Source organism: Elaeis guineensis, chromosome 11 (genome assembly GCF_000442705.2).
Source record: "Elaeis guineensis isolate ETL-2024a chromosome 11, EG11, whole genome shotgun sequence".
NCBI classification, from domain to species: Eukaryota; Viridiplantae; Streptophyta; class Magnoliopsida; order Arecales; family Arecaceae; genus Elaeis; species Elaeis guineensis.
The window spans coordinates 112,141,116-112,157,046 of NC_026003.2; the positions used below are offsets into that span (position 1 = coordinate 112,141,116).

Genomic DNA, 15,931 nt, shown 5'->3' on the forward strand with positions numbered 1-15,931 from the left:
CGGTGGTGAGCAAGACTGAAGATGGAGAAGACAGGATCAATCAAGATGGAGATCAATAAGTTTAATGGGAAGAGCAATTTCTCCTTGTGGTAGGCAAGGGTGAAGGACGTGCTCATCCAATAGGGGTTGATCGATGCTCTCTTGTGCGAGGAGAAGCCAACCACTATAGAGGTGCGGGATTGGAAACAGCTACAGATGCAGGCGGTGAGTACTATTTGCATGTACCTAACGGATGAGGTGGTGATCTTTGTGCTGAGCGAGACTTTTTCGATGGTGTTGTGATCGAAGCTCGAGGAATTGTACATGGCAAAGTCTCTTACCAACACTCTTTTCCTCTGGAGGCAGTTTTACCAGCTGCAGATAGCTGAGGGACAGAGCGTGCAGGAGCATCTAAGTCACTTTCAGAAGATCCTCACCGACCTCCTCAGTGTTGGTGAGAATGTTGAAGAGAAGATCAAGGTGCTGGTTTTGCTAGCATCGCTTCCACTTTCGTACGAATCTTTGGTGACTGCTCTTCTAGTGGGGAAGAGCACCATTAAGATGGACGAGGTCACTACGGCGATACTCCAGAATGAGATTCTCAAGAGGAAAAATCTGGCTTTAAGCTCAAGTGGCGGTAGCTTAGCTTTGGTGGCTTTTGAAGGAGCAGGAGGCGGTAGACAGAGCGATAGGAGATCGCGACGAGGGCGGTCCAAATCCAAGAGGGACTTGAGCAAAATCAGGTGTTACCGATGTGAGAAGTTGGGGTATCTAGTCAGAGATTGCCCTCAACTCAAAAATCGGATGGTGGCTGCTGTAGCGACGGCCGGTAGCGATTCAGATGGAGATATTCTGGAGATATCTGACAAGGTATCTACTTCTTTCCAACAGTAGATATTAGATTCTGCATGCACCCATCATGTATGTTGCAGAGAGGAGCAGTTTGACTCCTTGGAGAACAGTGAGGGCACTGTATATCTGTCGGATGGATCGAGCTGTGTGATCAGAGGGATTGAGACGATCAGCTGGAGGACACATGATAGTGCAGTGAAGAGATTGGGGGAGGTCCAATACATACCTAATTTCAGGCAAAGTCTTATCTCACTTAGCAGACTGAATTCGAGAGGCTATAAGACGGTAGCTGATGGAAGAATCCTGAGGGTGTTACGCGGCGATAGGATTATACTAGAGAGGAAGAAGGGGAGTAGAGGACATTATTATCTGACGGGAAGTCTAGTGCGAGGTAGAGCTTCAGGAGCCAGATGGAGTCCAGAGCGAAGTGGAGCTCCAGATGGAGGTGAATCGGGCACGAGACAGGAGACTCGAGAGGATGAGAAGCAACGTCGCAATATGAGATTCCTATTGCCGCAAGATGATATCCTGAGCAGGTCTCAAGTCAGGAGGAGCACAACATATGACGGAGATGGGATCGGGCGGTCTAGCTCGACTCCCATATTTGCCCATCCATGATCAGCAGGTGATTGCCTTAGGGCATGGGGGCGAGGAGATCCAGAAGCTCTCAAAGTTAGGAAGAGATCGAATATCGAATCGAGGTAAAAATTGTTAGGATTTGATGCCTCACATTTCGATCCACATTGAGCCCACAATGAGGTTCGCGATGAAAAATGAAGTCCAACGAGACCAAGAACACCCCAAACGGAGCTCGGACAGGGAAGATACTTGCTTTTGAAGTCAGCACGTAGTCCGAGATGATGGAGGACCGCCGGCAGCCGACGGCGGGCCGGCGGAGCGGCAGCTGTGCGGCCATAGGTGGCAGGATGCCATCCAGCGTGCGAGCCAGGTGCGTAGGGCGCGGCCCGATGCGGGGTGACTGGCCCAGCCCAGGCACGCGCGCGGGGTGTGGCTTGGGTCTAGGCACGGCCCAGGCCCGTGCGCGTGCGCCGGTCCAGGCCCAGGCACCGCTGGGGCCTGATTTTTCTGGTCCACCATGGATCGGACGGTCGACGATCGGGTCTGTGAACCATGTGGGCATTTCCCACGCGTTTCGTGTGGTCCATGGTACTATTCCATGGACCGATGTGCGATCGAAGGGCATGGGTGGCTTGCGGTCTTGATCCAACGGCTTGGGGGTTATTTGGCTTTGTTTAGGACTCCTACTCTCTTTCTAATTGAGTGTTTAAGCCTATGAAGGCCTGGGAACAGTCAGGGAGGCTTTGTGTGGTGCTGTGGCTTGGTTTTTTGCCGCAGAGAGTATCATGAACACAGACGCAGCGGATGGGCTTCGCACGAAGACAAGGAACCCGAGAAGAAGAGAGAGAGAGCCGTGTGATCGAGAGAAAAAGGAACTTCAGGGAGGCTCTTGGACAGCGGACAGCGGTCGCTTCAGGGGTTCAAAGGAGTCTTCCAAAAGAGAGAGCTTTTGTGAAGAGAACTTTCTGTGAGAGAGAAATTAGGTGTACAAGGGTTGAGGGTGAGATCTCCTCTTGTAAAATTTTTTTGTTATAGTGAAATTTGCATGCCCTATGGAGACGAACCATTTTATGGCTGATTCACGTATTTTGATTGTTTTTATTTTATTTCTTCTTTCTTTCTACTGCATCGTGCAGTACCGAAAAGATCTTGAGAGATGGTGTCCTGGTCAGACATCCACCCAATACAGGTTGGGTTGGATTGAGGACAAAACCAAATGCAACCAAATCTCTCTATTATATACAATGTGCGCATAGTAGACCAAAATAAGCATGCATAAATCGAGCTCTTATATAAAAATAAACAAATCCAAAATGTTATTTCTTTCAAAGCGTACATCTCACGTGCATAAAACCAAATATTACAGGAAAATGGACGAACTTAGTCTCCATAAGCCCATTTAAAACATTATCTGTGATGAGTCATGATTTCTCTCCTCTATCCTAAAATTTAAAGGGTGCTTGGTCCACAATTGAAATCAGAATTAGAATCGAAATGAGAATAGAATGGAATCGAAATTGAAATGGCCAAATCATTCGAAGTATTTAGTTTGTGATCGGAATCAAAATCGGAATGGATGTTCCCATTGTTGTTGTTTGGTTCATATAAAGATAGGAATCGGAGTCAACTTAAATTTTTATTTTTATTTTCAATTAAAATTTTTAAAAATTAATTATTTTAAAAATTGATATTAAATAAAAATTAAACATAATAATAATATTTTTAATTTTTTAAAAAATTTTAAAAAAATTAATATTAATATTAATTTTATTGAGACGGAGCTAGCAGAACTCGTGGAGAAGGCCCTCCTCCTTAGCACCCTAGAGGATGCTATCGGCCGCCACAACCTCACCATCTTCGCCCCCTACAATGATGCGCTCGACCTCGAGTTTAAGCGCTTCCTCCTCGAGTTCGGCAACCTTAACTCCCTCCAAACCCTCATCCTCTACCATGTGATCCCCTCCTGCGTTGTCACCTTCGCATCATGGACGGCCGAGCCTATAGACTAGCAGACCCTCTCCGGGGATTGCCTTCGCCTCTCTAGCAATGGCACCACCGTGAAGTGAGTCAAGACCACCATCATGATCCACCCGGATGCGGTGGTCCACCCGGACAGTGTCATCCATGGCATTGAGCAGATGCTAGTCTCCAGATTCGTCCAGGAGGAATACCTCAACCGCCAGTGGAGGCTATCCTCTATCGCCGCCATGCTGCCCACCGGCACGCCTGAGGCTAACCCTCGGACGATCGATCATTGTCTTTTCTCCTCAAAACTGGTCTCCCCTTTCGACGGGCCGACGGCGTCCCCAAACCCTGCTGTGGCGGCACCATCGCTAACGCCAATGCCTGTCTACCTTTCAGGTGTTCGATGGGGAGAGCGAGGTGAGGGATTTCATCTAGACTCCTTTCCTTGAGTTGGACAGATGATTTTTTTTTATCTCATTCCACTGGAATGAGATTTTGACTCCATTCGGATGAGTCCAGATTTAGTTACGGAAGGAATGGATAATTTTCATTCCTTTTTTGAATGAAAATCGGAATGGAACTCCCCCCAACTAAACAGTTAGAATGGGAGTCATCCATTTCAATTCTCATTTCAGACCTTAATTACCTCCAACCATGCGCCCCCTTAATGCCAGTGTCTATTGAAGGCCATCAATGGAATGGAAAGGTCTAGATTGACAAGCTATTGGAGAATCACATGTGAGCACTAATTTGGCTATTGGAAAATCACATGTAAGCACTAAGTTGGCTGAAGGTTTGCATGCCAAAAGTATGAGACGAACCAGGTCCAATGAACCGATCTAAATCTTGTGACATTTGTTTAGTGGATGATAGGATCAATTTCTCCCTTGTTTTGATCTTGAACAATTTAAATTCAAGGGAGGTACTGTGTCAAGTGACTATTGGATTGGTCCAATAGTCCATCCAATAATTTCTCCTTGCGAAACATCAGACTCTCTAATGGTAGAAACCTATTCTTCTTTTAGTATTACCCAGGATTTGAATCCTAGATCTCTTGAAGGGGAAGCCTTTAAGGGTGAAGTAATTGTACAAGCTTATTCCAAATACGTGCCTCGTAGTAGAAAATCCATCTAATTTTCTTAAGCCGCATTATAATTTGAAACCCATGCTGCATGCAGCAACTCGATATCTAGACCCATGAAGCAGAGCTCGTACTTACATTCCCCTTGTATCCTTAGAAAAAAACCAGTTTTAAATTGTTTTCCTCCATCAGACCTCTGTAGACAATGCAACAAAGACGTAATGGAGCAATTTCGGCCTTCCATAAAAATCATTCAGGATAAGCTTTGAGTTGTCAACAAAAAGACGGCCATTAGATTACTCCAAAATAGAAGTCAGCACCCCTCAATGTCAAGGAAGCTCAACACGTCATCCAAATTAGTTTAATGGCGAACACTCTCCATGATAGAAACTGAACTCCATGGCCAATTAGATTTAGTGGATTCCAGTGGATGTTGACCGAGGAGCCATGCTTTCAAGGTTCCGAGTCTAGGGAACAGCTCCTGCGAGTTGATGATTGGGTAGTGCTGAAGTAGTACCCAAAACATTCAAGGAATTTGGTGCAATTGCTTTTAAGAGGGAGCCAAGTGGAGGCAGGGAAGAGAAGTCTTACGGGGCGTGCTTCGGAGCCGGCGGACACGCGGCCGAGTCAAAGCCCACCCGGGCTCGCGGTCGCTGCCAGCTCCCACAAGAAACGCCCGGAAGTCTCCCCTCTTTGATTCCCAATCCAACATTCGACTCTCCTGGGCTTCTAATATCTTTTCACTTGAACTGTACGCTTTGTCCAACCCGAAGCTACGGAGTTGGCTATAATAGCGCGCTTCCTTTGTACCCTTTGCGTGATATGCTCCCCCGCCCTTCTTTATTAAAAAGGTCTATTTACAAGGTACGTAGCAGTTAAACAATAGACATCTTGCTAAAATGCAGGCAACAAGCAAAACAAAGAGAATCCATGCTCGTCTCATCAAAACAATAAAATTAGGACAGAGGCAGTCTCTACTGATCCACCACAGTATCAACAGGATGATGAGCCGAATTTGAAGGGATTGGTGGATCTCCAATAATCTCACTTTTTGCAGAACAGCATTTATGGAAGAGCTTTTTCAAAGAAAAATACAAGAGTCTCTTTCGAGCCAAGTGTCCAACAAATTGTCATCACAAGTTGGTCCCATCCTCTTTCTCAATTCTTTCTTAAATTTCTTGCTTCACCAGGCTCTTCACAAGATGAACCACAAGCGTTTTGTAAAGAGACATTTGATCAAGAGATGATTCATGGTTTCGGCGTTAGCTCCACACAAAGAATACCTTACATTACCTCCCCACCCTATTTAGCTAACAATTCTCAATAGTGCCATTAACCACATAAACACCTTTGTTAAAGCCAGTGCGATGACCATCAAGGGAAATGTACAGATCAAATGACCACACTATGCCTGTTTTGACCCAAATCCTGACTATGAAACATTAGGTAAGATTAACCATCTCTAGCGATGTGAACATCCATTGACCATATTGAGACTACATGTTTTCACCTACCCTTGCTCTAGAGTTGCATGATAAACTTGCCATTTTTTGGGGGGAAAGATAGACTAGCCATGAGATCTATTACATGGTAGATGTTACTTCCCTGTTGGCAAGGCAAATTGCTCTATTGTCGGTTTGTTGAACCCTCAGGTTCAAATTCAGTGCTATTGTTTTCCAAAACATTTAGCTGAGGTAGTTCTGGAAAGCTGACCTTACATTTTCTTTTTAATAAAGCCTGTCTTGCTTATACGAACAGCATGTCTGCAATGAAAATTTTCAAGGCTATTAAACCAATATAAGGAGCAGTTAGAAAAATGGTCTTGGTATGTCTTAGCTGGAGTTTTATAGGAGCTAGTCATATAATTAACACTGATCAAGGGATGTCGTGAGGACTTTTAGCTGATTGGTTTCTAATACAAACAAGTTAGCATGGCATTACGACCATCGAAGTTGAAGCAAAACTTAACAAAAGAAATGAAAGGAAGAGGAGGCTGTTGTATCGCAAGTTATCATCTGACTTTTGGACTTAGAAAAGGATAATTGGTTGAGTCAAGTTGAAGCATTCTCTATTATCAATAATCTTTGCATAGGCAATTCATAGACGAGTTATTGTATCACTGAGTTATGATCTGACTTTTGGACTTAGAGAAGGATAATTGGTTTAGTTGAGTTGAAGTAATCTCTATCATCAATTGTCTATGCGTAGGCTATAATTCATAGATGTCATCCCTTGCATTACAATGATCTACTTCAACACATTGGTTACATGTCAGAGATTAGATTATGACATTGATAACAAAAGTCTGCTTTTGAAAATTTAAGAAGAAATGCCATGACTTGCTAATGGCTTTAGACGTTAGGAGATGGAATGATTTGTTTTATATTGCTTTTGATTCAGAATCAGGTTTCCACATCGTAAATTATCATTAAAAATGAAAAGCATACGCGGAGCAGATGCAACGACACAATGGATGTTGAATAAACCATGGTATGTATATATGTGTATATGTGCGCGTGCGCGCTTATATGCGCGCATGTATCAAGAGAATAAAATATAGGATTGAACTAGCTATTTTGGCAATCTTTTAAGAGTAGTGCCCAATCGAACTACTGATTGACTTTGCCAATAATTGGAGACCTCGATAGGACAGTTGGAAGCTTTTATAATCGAGTGTAAGGCCTTCCAAAGGATGTTCTAACGCAGGGGATCATGTATTCTTGGCGCTCGGCAGTTTGGAATACTACCTCCTCCAAGTCCGGGGGGGTTTGAGAGGTTCTAAAGAGAATATTTGAATCAAATGTGGACGGTATTATGCCCATGATCAAATCATAAGTTGATCTCTGGGATATGGAGGATACGCCAAGGCAAAGTTCCACCTGGCCCTCTGCAACGAGATTCTCCAACAAACTGCCACGGTTGTTGCAGGACTCTCTTGCATGTACTTCTCCTAATATCCTATTGAACCCCACTGCCCGCAACAAAAGTTATGCATCAAAGGACGAGCAGGCCAAGGGGTAGGAAGAAAGGTCTCGAGGTGGAAGAATCTTTCCTGGGCTCCACCACCATGTCTCCAGCTCAACATCAATTGGTTGTTGGGACTAGCCCACTGGGACCTTAGCCCTCTTCTCTTAGCTAGTTATTCCCCTAGTTTTGCTCACATATTTAAAGAATATAACTAGGACGCCATCACCATCTCGCATACTTCATCATACATAATATGGCAACTCGTATCTCCTACGCTCATCAACGTGGTGTTTGATTAACCAAAACCTAAACCAAATTCTGAGACCAAGTTCGGTGGCTTTAACCAAATTGGATCAGCCTATAGCTTTCCACACCATTATAAGCTCCAATAAGAACCCGGTCAGAACCAAACAACTGATGGGGACCAGCCATGCGTGTGGGACCAAATCGCGTCCCACTGAATACAGGCGCACCCAAACCCAAGTGTGGTCACAGTAGTTCAAATCACGGGACCCGCCAGTCCAAAGCGCGGGCAATTCCTTTACCGAGTCAAAGATTTCAAACGCACGAAACAACGGCTGGAACGATCCCAATCTGTGGTGGTTTATGGCGCGCCAAAAGGGTCAAAACATGGAAACCACCAAAGACTTGCACTCGCTCCAGCACGAGAGCACTCGTCATCTTGGAATGAGCGGCGAGCGAGCCTTCAACGCTGCCGGCTCTCCAGATGTCACGGCCGTCGACAGAAGCCATCCAAAAGAGAAGTCATAACACAATACAAAATCGCTCTTTTCTTTTCTCCTCGAACTCCTCTATTAAAAAAAATATAGTTTGAGACCTTTAATTGATTCTTCTCTTTCTATTTGTAATAACAAATGACTAACATGCTAAAAAAAAGGGGTAAATAAGACAAATACGCAAAGATCAAGTTAGTGTGGGAGATCGATCAATCGTTATGCAAATCTCCAAATTGGCCTTCTCATCTTCGTCATCATCCACTGTGCTAGCTTTTAGCTTCTGTGTTTGTTTCTGAGCAGGTTCATCTAAATCGCCGTTGAGGATTCCGGCACCGGTGAGCCGCTTCGCGCGCTCGGCCTGAAGGTCCCAGTCGGTGCGGTGGATGACAGCGAGCATGAGCAGGACGCAGGCGGCCTGTGCCGCGAGGAGACCGAGCCAGAGCCCCTTGAAGTCGAGTCCTCCCCAGAAGGCAAGCGCGACCGCGACCGGCGTTCCGACGAAATAGAAGGAGCCGAGGTTTATGTTGGCACCGGCCCGCGGCCGCGCGCTGCCTCGCAGGACACCGCACCCTGTCGTCTGCGGACAGTTGCCCAGCTCGCACATCCCCAGTATCGGCAGAACCGAGGTGGTGAGCACCGCGATGGCGGGGTCGGCGGTGAACATCCGGGACCAGACGTGCCGGACCGAGACGGCGAAGCTGAGGGCAAAGAGACCAAGGAGGAAGCTGGAGGAGAGGCCGACGAAGGCAGCGCGGCGGGCACGGTCGGGGCGGTTGGCCCCGAGCTCGTTGCCAACGCGGGTGGAGACGCCGAAACTAAGGGAGGAGGGGAAAATGTAGATGAGGGAAGTGGTTTGTATCAAAATGCCCATCGACGCAACGGTGGATTTGGGATTAAGTAGGAGGCCGCAGAGGAGGATCATAATCTCGTACCACCACCATTCGAGGCAGACGCTGACGCAGCTGGGGAGGGCGAGGTTTAGAAGAGAAGACCAGCAGCGGAAGCTCTCCGCAGAGGGAATTATCCCGCCAGTACTTTTGGAGACACCTGAGAGGTAGAGATAGGCGAGGAGGAGAAGGAGGAGGTTGAGGTTGGTCCAGACAGAGGCGAGGGCGACGCCTGGGATACCGAGGCGGAAGATGGAGACGAGGAGGTAGTTGATGGGGAGGTGGAGCAGGGCGGCGATGGTGGCGGCGTAGGTAAGGGGGAGGGTGATGGATTGGGAGCGGAGGTAGATGCGGAGGGGGTGGAGGAAGGACTGAAGGAAGAGGTCGGGGAGGGAGAAGAGAATGTAAGACTGGGCGGCGGCGGAGATGTCGGCGTCCTGGCCGCAGAGGAGGAGGAGCGGTCGCATGTTGGCCCAGATGAAAGCAATGGGGATGGAAGCTGAGAGGAGGAGGAGAATTGTCCGCTGAAGGGCGAGGCCGAGGATGGGGAGCTTCTTGGCACCGAACGCCTGGCCGCAGATTGGTTCCATGCCCATCGCAAGCCCGGAGAGAACAGAGTAGCCGGTTATGTTGGCGAAGCCGATGGCAAGGGAGCCGCCGGCGAGGGGGAGGCCACCAAGGCGGCCGAGGAAAAGCATGGAAATCATAGAACGGGAGTAGATGAGGAGGCCGGTCAGCGCCATAGGGAGTGCCAGGCTTAATATAGACCTGGCCTCCACGAAGGCAAGGGCGAGCTCGGTCGGCGGCTTGGGCGTGAGCACCGGAGCATCCTCGGATGGGTTCGTCGCCGTCTGCGGCTTCTGGACGAAGGGGGCAGTGAGGAGGCCGTGGGGGTCTTCATGGTAGTCGCATTGGCTTTGGAAAGGGGAGTCCGGTGTCAGAGCATTACACATGGCTTGGGTGTTTGTTAGGTGACCTCTTTCTTAGCGTCGGACTCGGTTGGCCGTAGAGTTTAAAAGGGGTTCTGGGAGGGATCTGGAAGAATTTAGTAATAGGTAGTGGCTGGGTATAGGGGGATTTATACAGAGAGCCACAGAAAGGGGCTTGGCGAGGCGTTTCTGATGGGCTGCGGACACTCCCACGGCTTTCCCTGGAGGGTATCGTTTGCCGTCCGAGAGCCTCCTGAGGAGAGGAGGGAAGCAGCTCGTCCTGCAAAGCGGCACCAGTTTGTTGAATCAAATCTACAAGAAAGAGGGACCGCTTTGCTCCCCCAAACTTGTTGCGTGGGAGACGAGATTAATCGGGCGAAGCTCCGGGAGCATATATAGGGATGAAGACGCATGAGTTGTTCCTGCGGAACTTCTTTGATCTCAAGTGACCAATTCAGCTGAGAAAAAAGGATGAAAGTGAGGTTGCTTTGTATTTATTCTCTCTCCTATATTAATTTTGATGCGCGCATGGTTGCATACGTATATATTCATGCGATTAGTGCTTCCAGCTTCCTAAAGAACCGGTGAGATCATAAACTAATGCAAACTAAATTTTTTATAGGATTCGAAGGTACTTTCCTTTAGAGGTTCTGATTGTATCTTTTCCAGTGAAAGAATGATTGATTTTTTTTTTTTCCTAAAATCAACTATTAGACCATACGTCTCTTGGCTCCCAAAGCATTTCGAACCCTTTTTTCCATCTGTCTGCATATATCTTATAATAGCTATTGCACGATCCAATAATTCATATGGTGAAAAAATGATAAATTATTCTTTCATACAAAAGATGCAACCTGAATCTTTGCATTAGAGATATCCATTTTCAGATAAAGAAAATATCAATAATAAAATATATTTTATCTAGCATTAAAGAAATACAAGTTATACATTCTAAAAAAACTAACTATAATTGATGTGGTAGACTACTGATCAATTAAAGCTCATTATGAAGTCTTTGACCAATCAATCAAAGCCTATTATGTGGCCAATCTGGGAAGTGCAAAGAATGCAAATTTTCCCTTTCCTCCACCCTTTGATTAGCAACACTTCGGCCATGATCATGAGTAGTTTCAATAACTGTAAGAGGAAGATATGTGAACATGATGTGTGGGCGGAATGCCAATGCAATATCTTCCAGATATGTGATCAGCTATTAAAAATGGATAATTTGCATTACTAGATTCTTTCATGACAAATGCCAACTTTCATTTATATAAACTACTCCCAAAAGAACCTCCTGATAAGTGCTTTCAAGCCCTCATACATTTGTACCATCACTCTATCAAAAATTTATTTGACTTAGATGTCGGAGAGTTTTCTCCCGTACACTCTCCGATAAAGGATTTCTTCATTTTGTGCTATTTCAGATCAGATCTGACGTTGACGCAAAGATCTGAGTGTGATCTCCTTTTCTCAGCATCATCTTGGAAGCGACTTGCATGGGAACCATTGCCATCCGAGCACAGCGACTACCGCAATGCCTTTTCGATAGCATATCACGATCTCTAGCCAACCCCTCTGATCTACTCAAGCATTTGTTCAAGCACTCTAGTAAACCAGTTCGCTCGGCATTCTAGTTGGACCGATTTTCAGTGGTCAAATACAGGTGCTAACAAGCTGGGCAGATGCACTGTTTGAGCATTAATTTATGCTATACTGGGAGAAAGGAATTGTAGCTGCTTTCATTGTATACCAGCACATCACAACCATATCAAGCCAAGAATTGGCCAGAGGTCAATAAGAGTTTTCTTATACAGGCGCAGCATGTGGGATCTCAAGCTTGAGCCACCAATGGAGACATTCACGCGACAAGTCCATCTAATACCCTTACATAGCAGAATCCCTGCATCTATAGCTTGGAAACGGTCACTTTAAGATTCTTCTATACATACCATGTTCATCTTATGTTCATTTAAAAAAAAAAAAAAAAATTGACGGTTAGCATTATTTGGGCATCTATCTATTGGTTGGAAAGCATGTGCTTTTGTCCATGTACTTGCATGCCAAACTTGCTAGGCATATTATTTGTTAATAATTTAGTAATGCAGAGAAAGACATGGGTAATTCGGTTCATAGCTATTCTGCTCACTAAAAGACATGCTAAATATAACGATTGCAACATGGCAACATGCAACAGTAACATGGGCCTCAAAAAAAGGGAAAAATCTTCCTACCTACATTACCATAGTCATTTAAGTGCACCTGGAATACCTAACTAGAAGAAACCAACCTCTAAATCAGGTGACCACAATTCTCTGCACAGCAGTCTTCTGAATGGAATCTTAGATGGAAGTAGCAAACAGTCACTCGTAGATAAACAGTACCGAGTCGTATAAACTTGGTAGATGTTTGAGAGAGAGCTTGGAGCTTTGTGTATGGACTCACTCTGCGGGATACGAATCCGGTTGGGGTTTTGACTCCACTCAAAGATATACTAAAGGAGCAAGGACAACAGATTTGGTATTATGATATGATCTGATATAAGAGTCCAGAGTGGTTGGATAACAGAAGAGCTTGGGCGGCCTTGATGCCTTCACTTAACATATATATTAGTAGCCCTAGTGTCCTGCTCTCAGACCCGTTCAAGAGCTCAACGATAAAAATGGCTTCTACTCTCGGAGCTGCTCGCCACCGTCAAAGCGGGCGGTCGATAGCTATTGGTGGCCAAGGTGGGGCTTACGCTTGACGTGTCTACTTAATCCATGCTCCGTACGATCTAATGTCTTATATTCCCATCCTCGCTTGGGCCTTTTGTTTCTTCGTGATTGTGCGTGTGCGACGGCCATGGTTGAATACCCAAGCGTGTACAATGGGCAGTCATATCCTCATATATTTATATATATGTATAAATATTTTGGAGCATTTGGTTTTGGTGACTTTCTATTGTAGTTTTCCCTCAAAAAAAAATTAAGGAAAAAACTTTATGTTGGTGTGGTTCATACAAACCTTTTGAGTTTTTTTCTATCTGGATGGTATAACAAGGATTCTAGAACCTGAGGTACTTTGTATTCATTGATCGTTTGCGTCCTGTAGCAGTAGCTTTAGCCTCTCTGCATGCAGCTTTCTGTCTCGCCTGTACATGCCTTTGGCAAAATTCCAAGGCTTGTTTTGGAGCCTTTTTGTCATGGGGGCCTAGTCAGCCGGTTATTTATCCTCACTCTCTCTCTCTCATCATGGATCTCGGACCCCACGAGTTATGCATGAAACATGCGGCAAACTCAGAGCCCTCGAAGTCGGAAAAGGAGAAGCTTGCCACCAAAAGGGCATGACGTGTCGAGCACTGGATAAGGTTAAGCAGGAAAGTACTTGTCGTGTCAGATGGTAGGACTGGCTACTGTGCAATTTAGTCACCAAAACAGGGTCAAGAGCTCGGAAATTTTCATTCCACTTCTTCCATTCTATTGTGCTTTTTTGAAAACAAGGATGGAGTAGCATCCTTTCAAGTGAAGCTCAGAAACTTTCCTCAATGCAAATGCTGAATAGGGAGATGCCAATTGACAAGTGAAAAATCCAACCGTTTAAACTACGACGCCTGTCGTCTTTGAATTGTGTCCTGCTAATTGACAGTGGTTAATTAGCTAGATAGATTTTGATGCTTACTTTAGTTCTTGGGACCCACTTGAGCCGGTTGTTTAAAAGGATTGGATGAAGCATGGACTGTAGAAGACAAGAAGTCTTAAGAGGCGTGGAAGGGTTCACATTTGGAAATGGTCAAAAAGCCGATCCTATCGACGGCTACCTAAGAAGTTACCCCTAGATAGCGATCATTGGTGGACCAAGGCAAGTCGCGAGACCGAAAATTATTTGATAATTAGGTCCATATCTGATTGATGTTGAATCATCACCGCGTACTGTGCAGGGATGGAGAAGGAATTTACTCTGGAGGAACAAAATGAATTGTGAAAAAATGAATCTTCTAATTGAATTTTTTTCAACGTACAACGTTTAGCAAACCATACATCTCTCTGATGAGACACAAAGTCTCCTCTCTTCATGGAAAAATGAAGCCACATGGGAACAGAGTGTGTATATCCACAGTTATATTCTTCACTGTTACTTAATTTTTCTATCATGTGCATTTGCACATAACGAAAACTATCGCATAATAATCAGAGAGCAGTATCACTTGCTCTCCTTGGTAGCATAACGTAGGTAATTGAAGCCTATGCATATTCAAGAACAAGTGGATATGCTTGACTGGCAAGGAAAATCTGGGCCCATGATATGATAAATAAAATTGACGCATATTACCAGGAAATAAAAGGAATGCAAAAAGTATTAAGCAAACAACTAGTCAATACATGGGACAGGATTTAAAAAAAAAAGGGCAGGACATCTCATCTCAAAGATATTTTAAAAGAAGTGGTCTATATTAATCGTTGTTTTCTGAAGAAACCAAGGGTAACCTAACTTTGCCGGATACTAGTTGGGCGTTCACATCCCCATGAAAATAACTTTTTCTTTTGTTATTTTAAATATAGATTTTTATTTTAAAAATATCTTTATTTTGAGAATAGCTGCGGGAGCACCACCTTCTCTGCACTTTATATATAACTCAGATAATTATGGAGCCTTTCATACGTATCAGGCCCTTGAGAAAAGGAAAAAACAATTTCTCCCACACATGCACCAAAGAGAAAAGAAGAAATTTCAGCAGCTTCTTATTAAAATTTAGAAACAACAACAAAACTCAAAGTAAAATACAACATACTATAATTATTCTTTAAGAAATTTTTTTAAGGTACCATGTGAAAACATCATACCAAAAATATCTATAATATTGTTGAGAAAAATGAGATATCTAGACATGTGCAAATCATAGCATACATGATACTCCTAATTGTACTAGTATATATATATGGAACATCTGATAGATATTTCTCCTCCTTATTTGACTACAGAAATAAAGTAACCGAAAGTTTGAAGTGTGCTGCAAGTAAAACACTCACTGACTTGCAATCCTGCATACCAAAATGTTCAAGCACCTTCATAATATAATTTTTCTGTGATAAGAATACTCTGGCTATGCATCGATTCCTATGAGTCGCCGTACCCATAATCTTTTTTACTGCATCTAAGTTCTTTATCTCAAATTCATTGCTAAACTAAGTCTTTAACTTCTTAATCTTAGACATATTCTTTGTTGCAATAAGCATGTTATCAATATAGAGCAATAAATAAATAAAAATTATTTGGAAGCCTTCTATGATAAATACAACTATCATAGTCGCTTTGAGAGTAACCATATCGAAGTATAAATGCATCAAACTGCTTATACCACTATCTTAGAGATTGCTTCAAATCATACAATAATTTTCTCAATCAGCAAATATGGTTCTTCTTATCCTGAACAATAAATCTCTCTGGCTACTATATATAAATAAGTTCCTCAAGCTCACCGTGCAACAAAACTATCTTAACATCAATATACTTAAGCTTTAAATCAAATTAAACAATGCAATAATGACAAACAATATGCAAACAGAGCTATATTTCATAACAAAAGAGAAAATTTCATTAAAATCTATTTTTTTCCTCTGACTATAGTCTTTTGCAACCAAACATGCTTTGAATCTTGCCGCTTCAACCTCTAAGATTCTTTCTCTTTTTTTTTTTGAAGGTCCATTTGCATCTAATAATCTTCTGATTTTGTTGTGGTTTTATTAGCTCTCACATCTGATTCTTATGAAGAGATTCAATTTTCTCACTTATAGAAATAAATTACTATACAGACTCACTGTTAGTGATGATCTTATGATAACTGATAGGATCTTGAATCTTAATGCACTCTGCCATAGATTATGTAAAAGAGACTAAATCTATATATCCATATCTCTGAGGGGGTCTAATCTTCTTCTTCGATCTATCAATAGCTATGATATACTACTGTTTATG

The 15,931-nt window shown here is 43.9% G+C and overlaps 1 protein-coding gene across 1 annotated transcript; it reads right to left on the reverse strand.

The window, feature by feature from the left end:
- Positions 1-7,911: 7,911 nt before the first annotated feature.
- LOC105054146 (protein DETOXIFICATION 49-like) lies at positions 7,912-10,335 on the reverse strand. The gene has a single exon (XM_010935588.4). It carries the CDS (start codon positions 9,998-10,000, stop codon positions 8,348-8,350), a length of 1,653 nt encoding a protein of 550 aa, XP_010933890.1. The 5' UTR covers positions 10,001-10,335; the 3' UTR covers positions 7,912-8,347.
- Between the last annotated feature and the right edge of the window lie 5,596 nt (positions 10,336-15,931).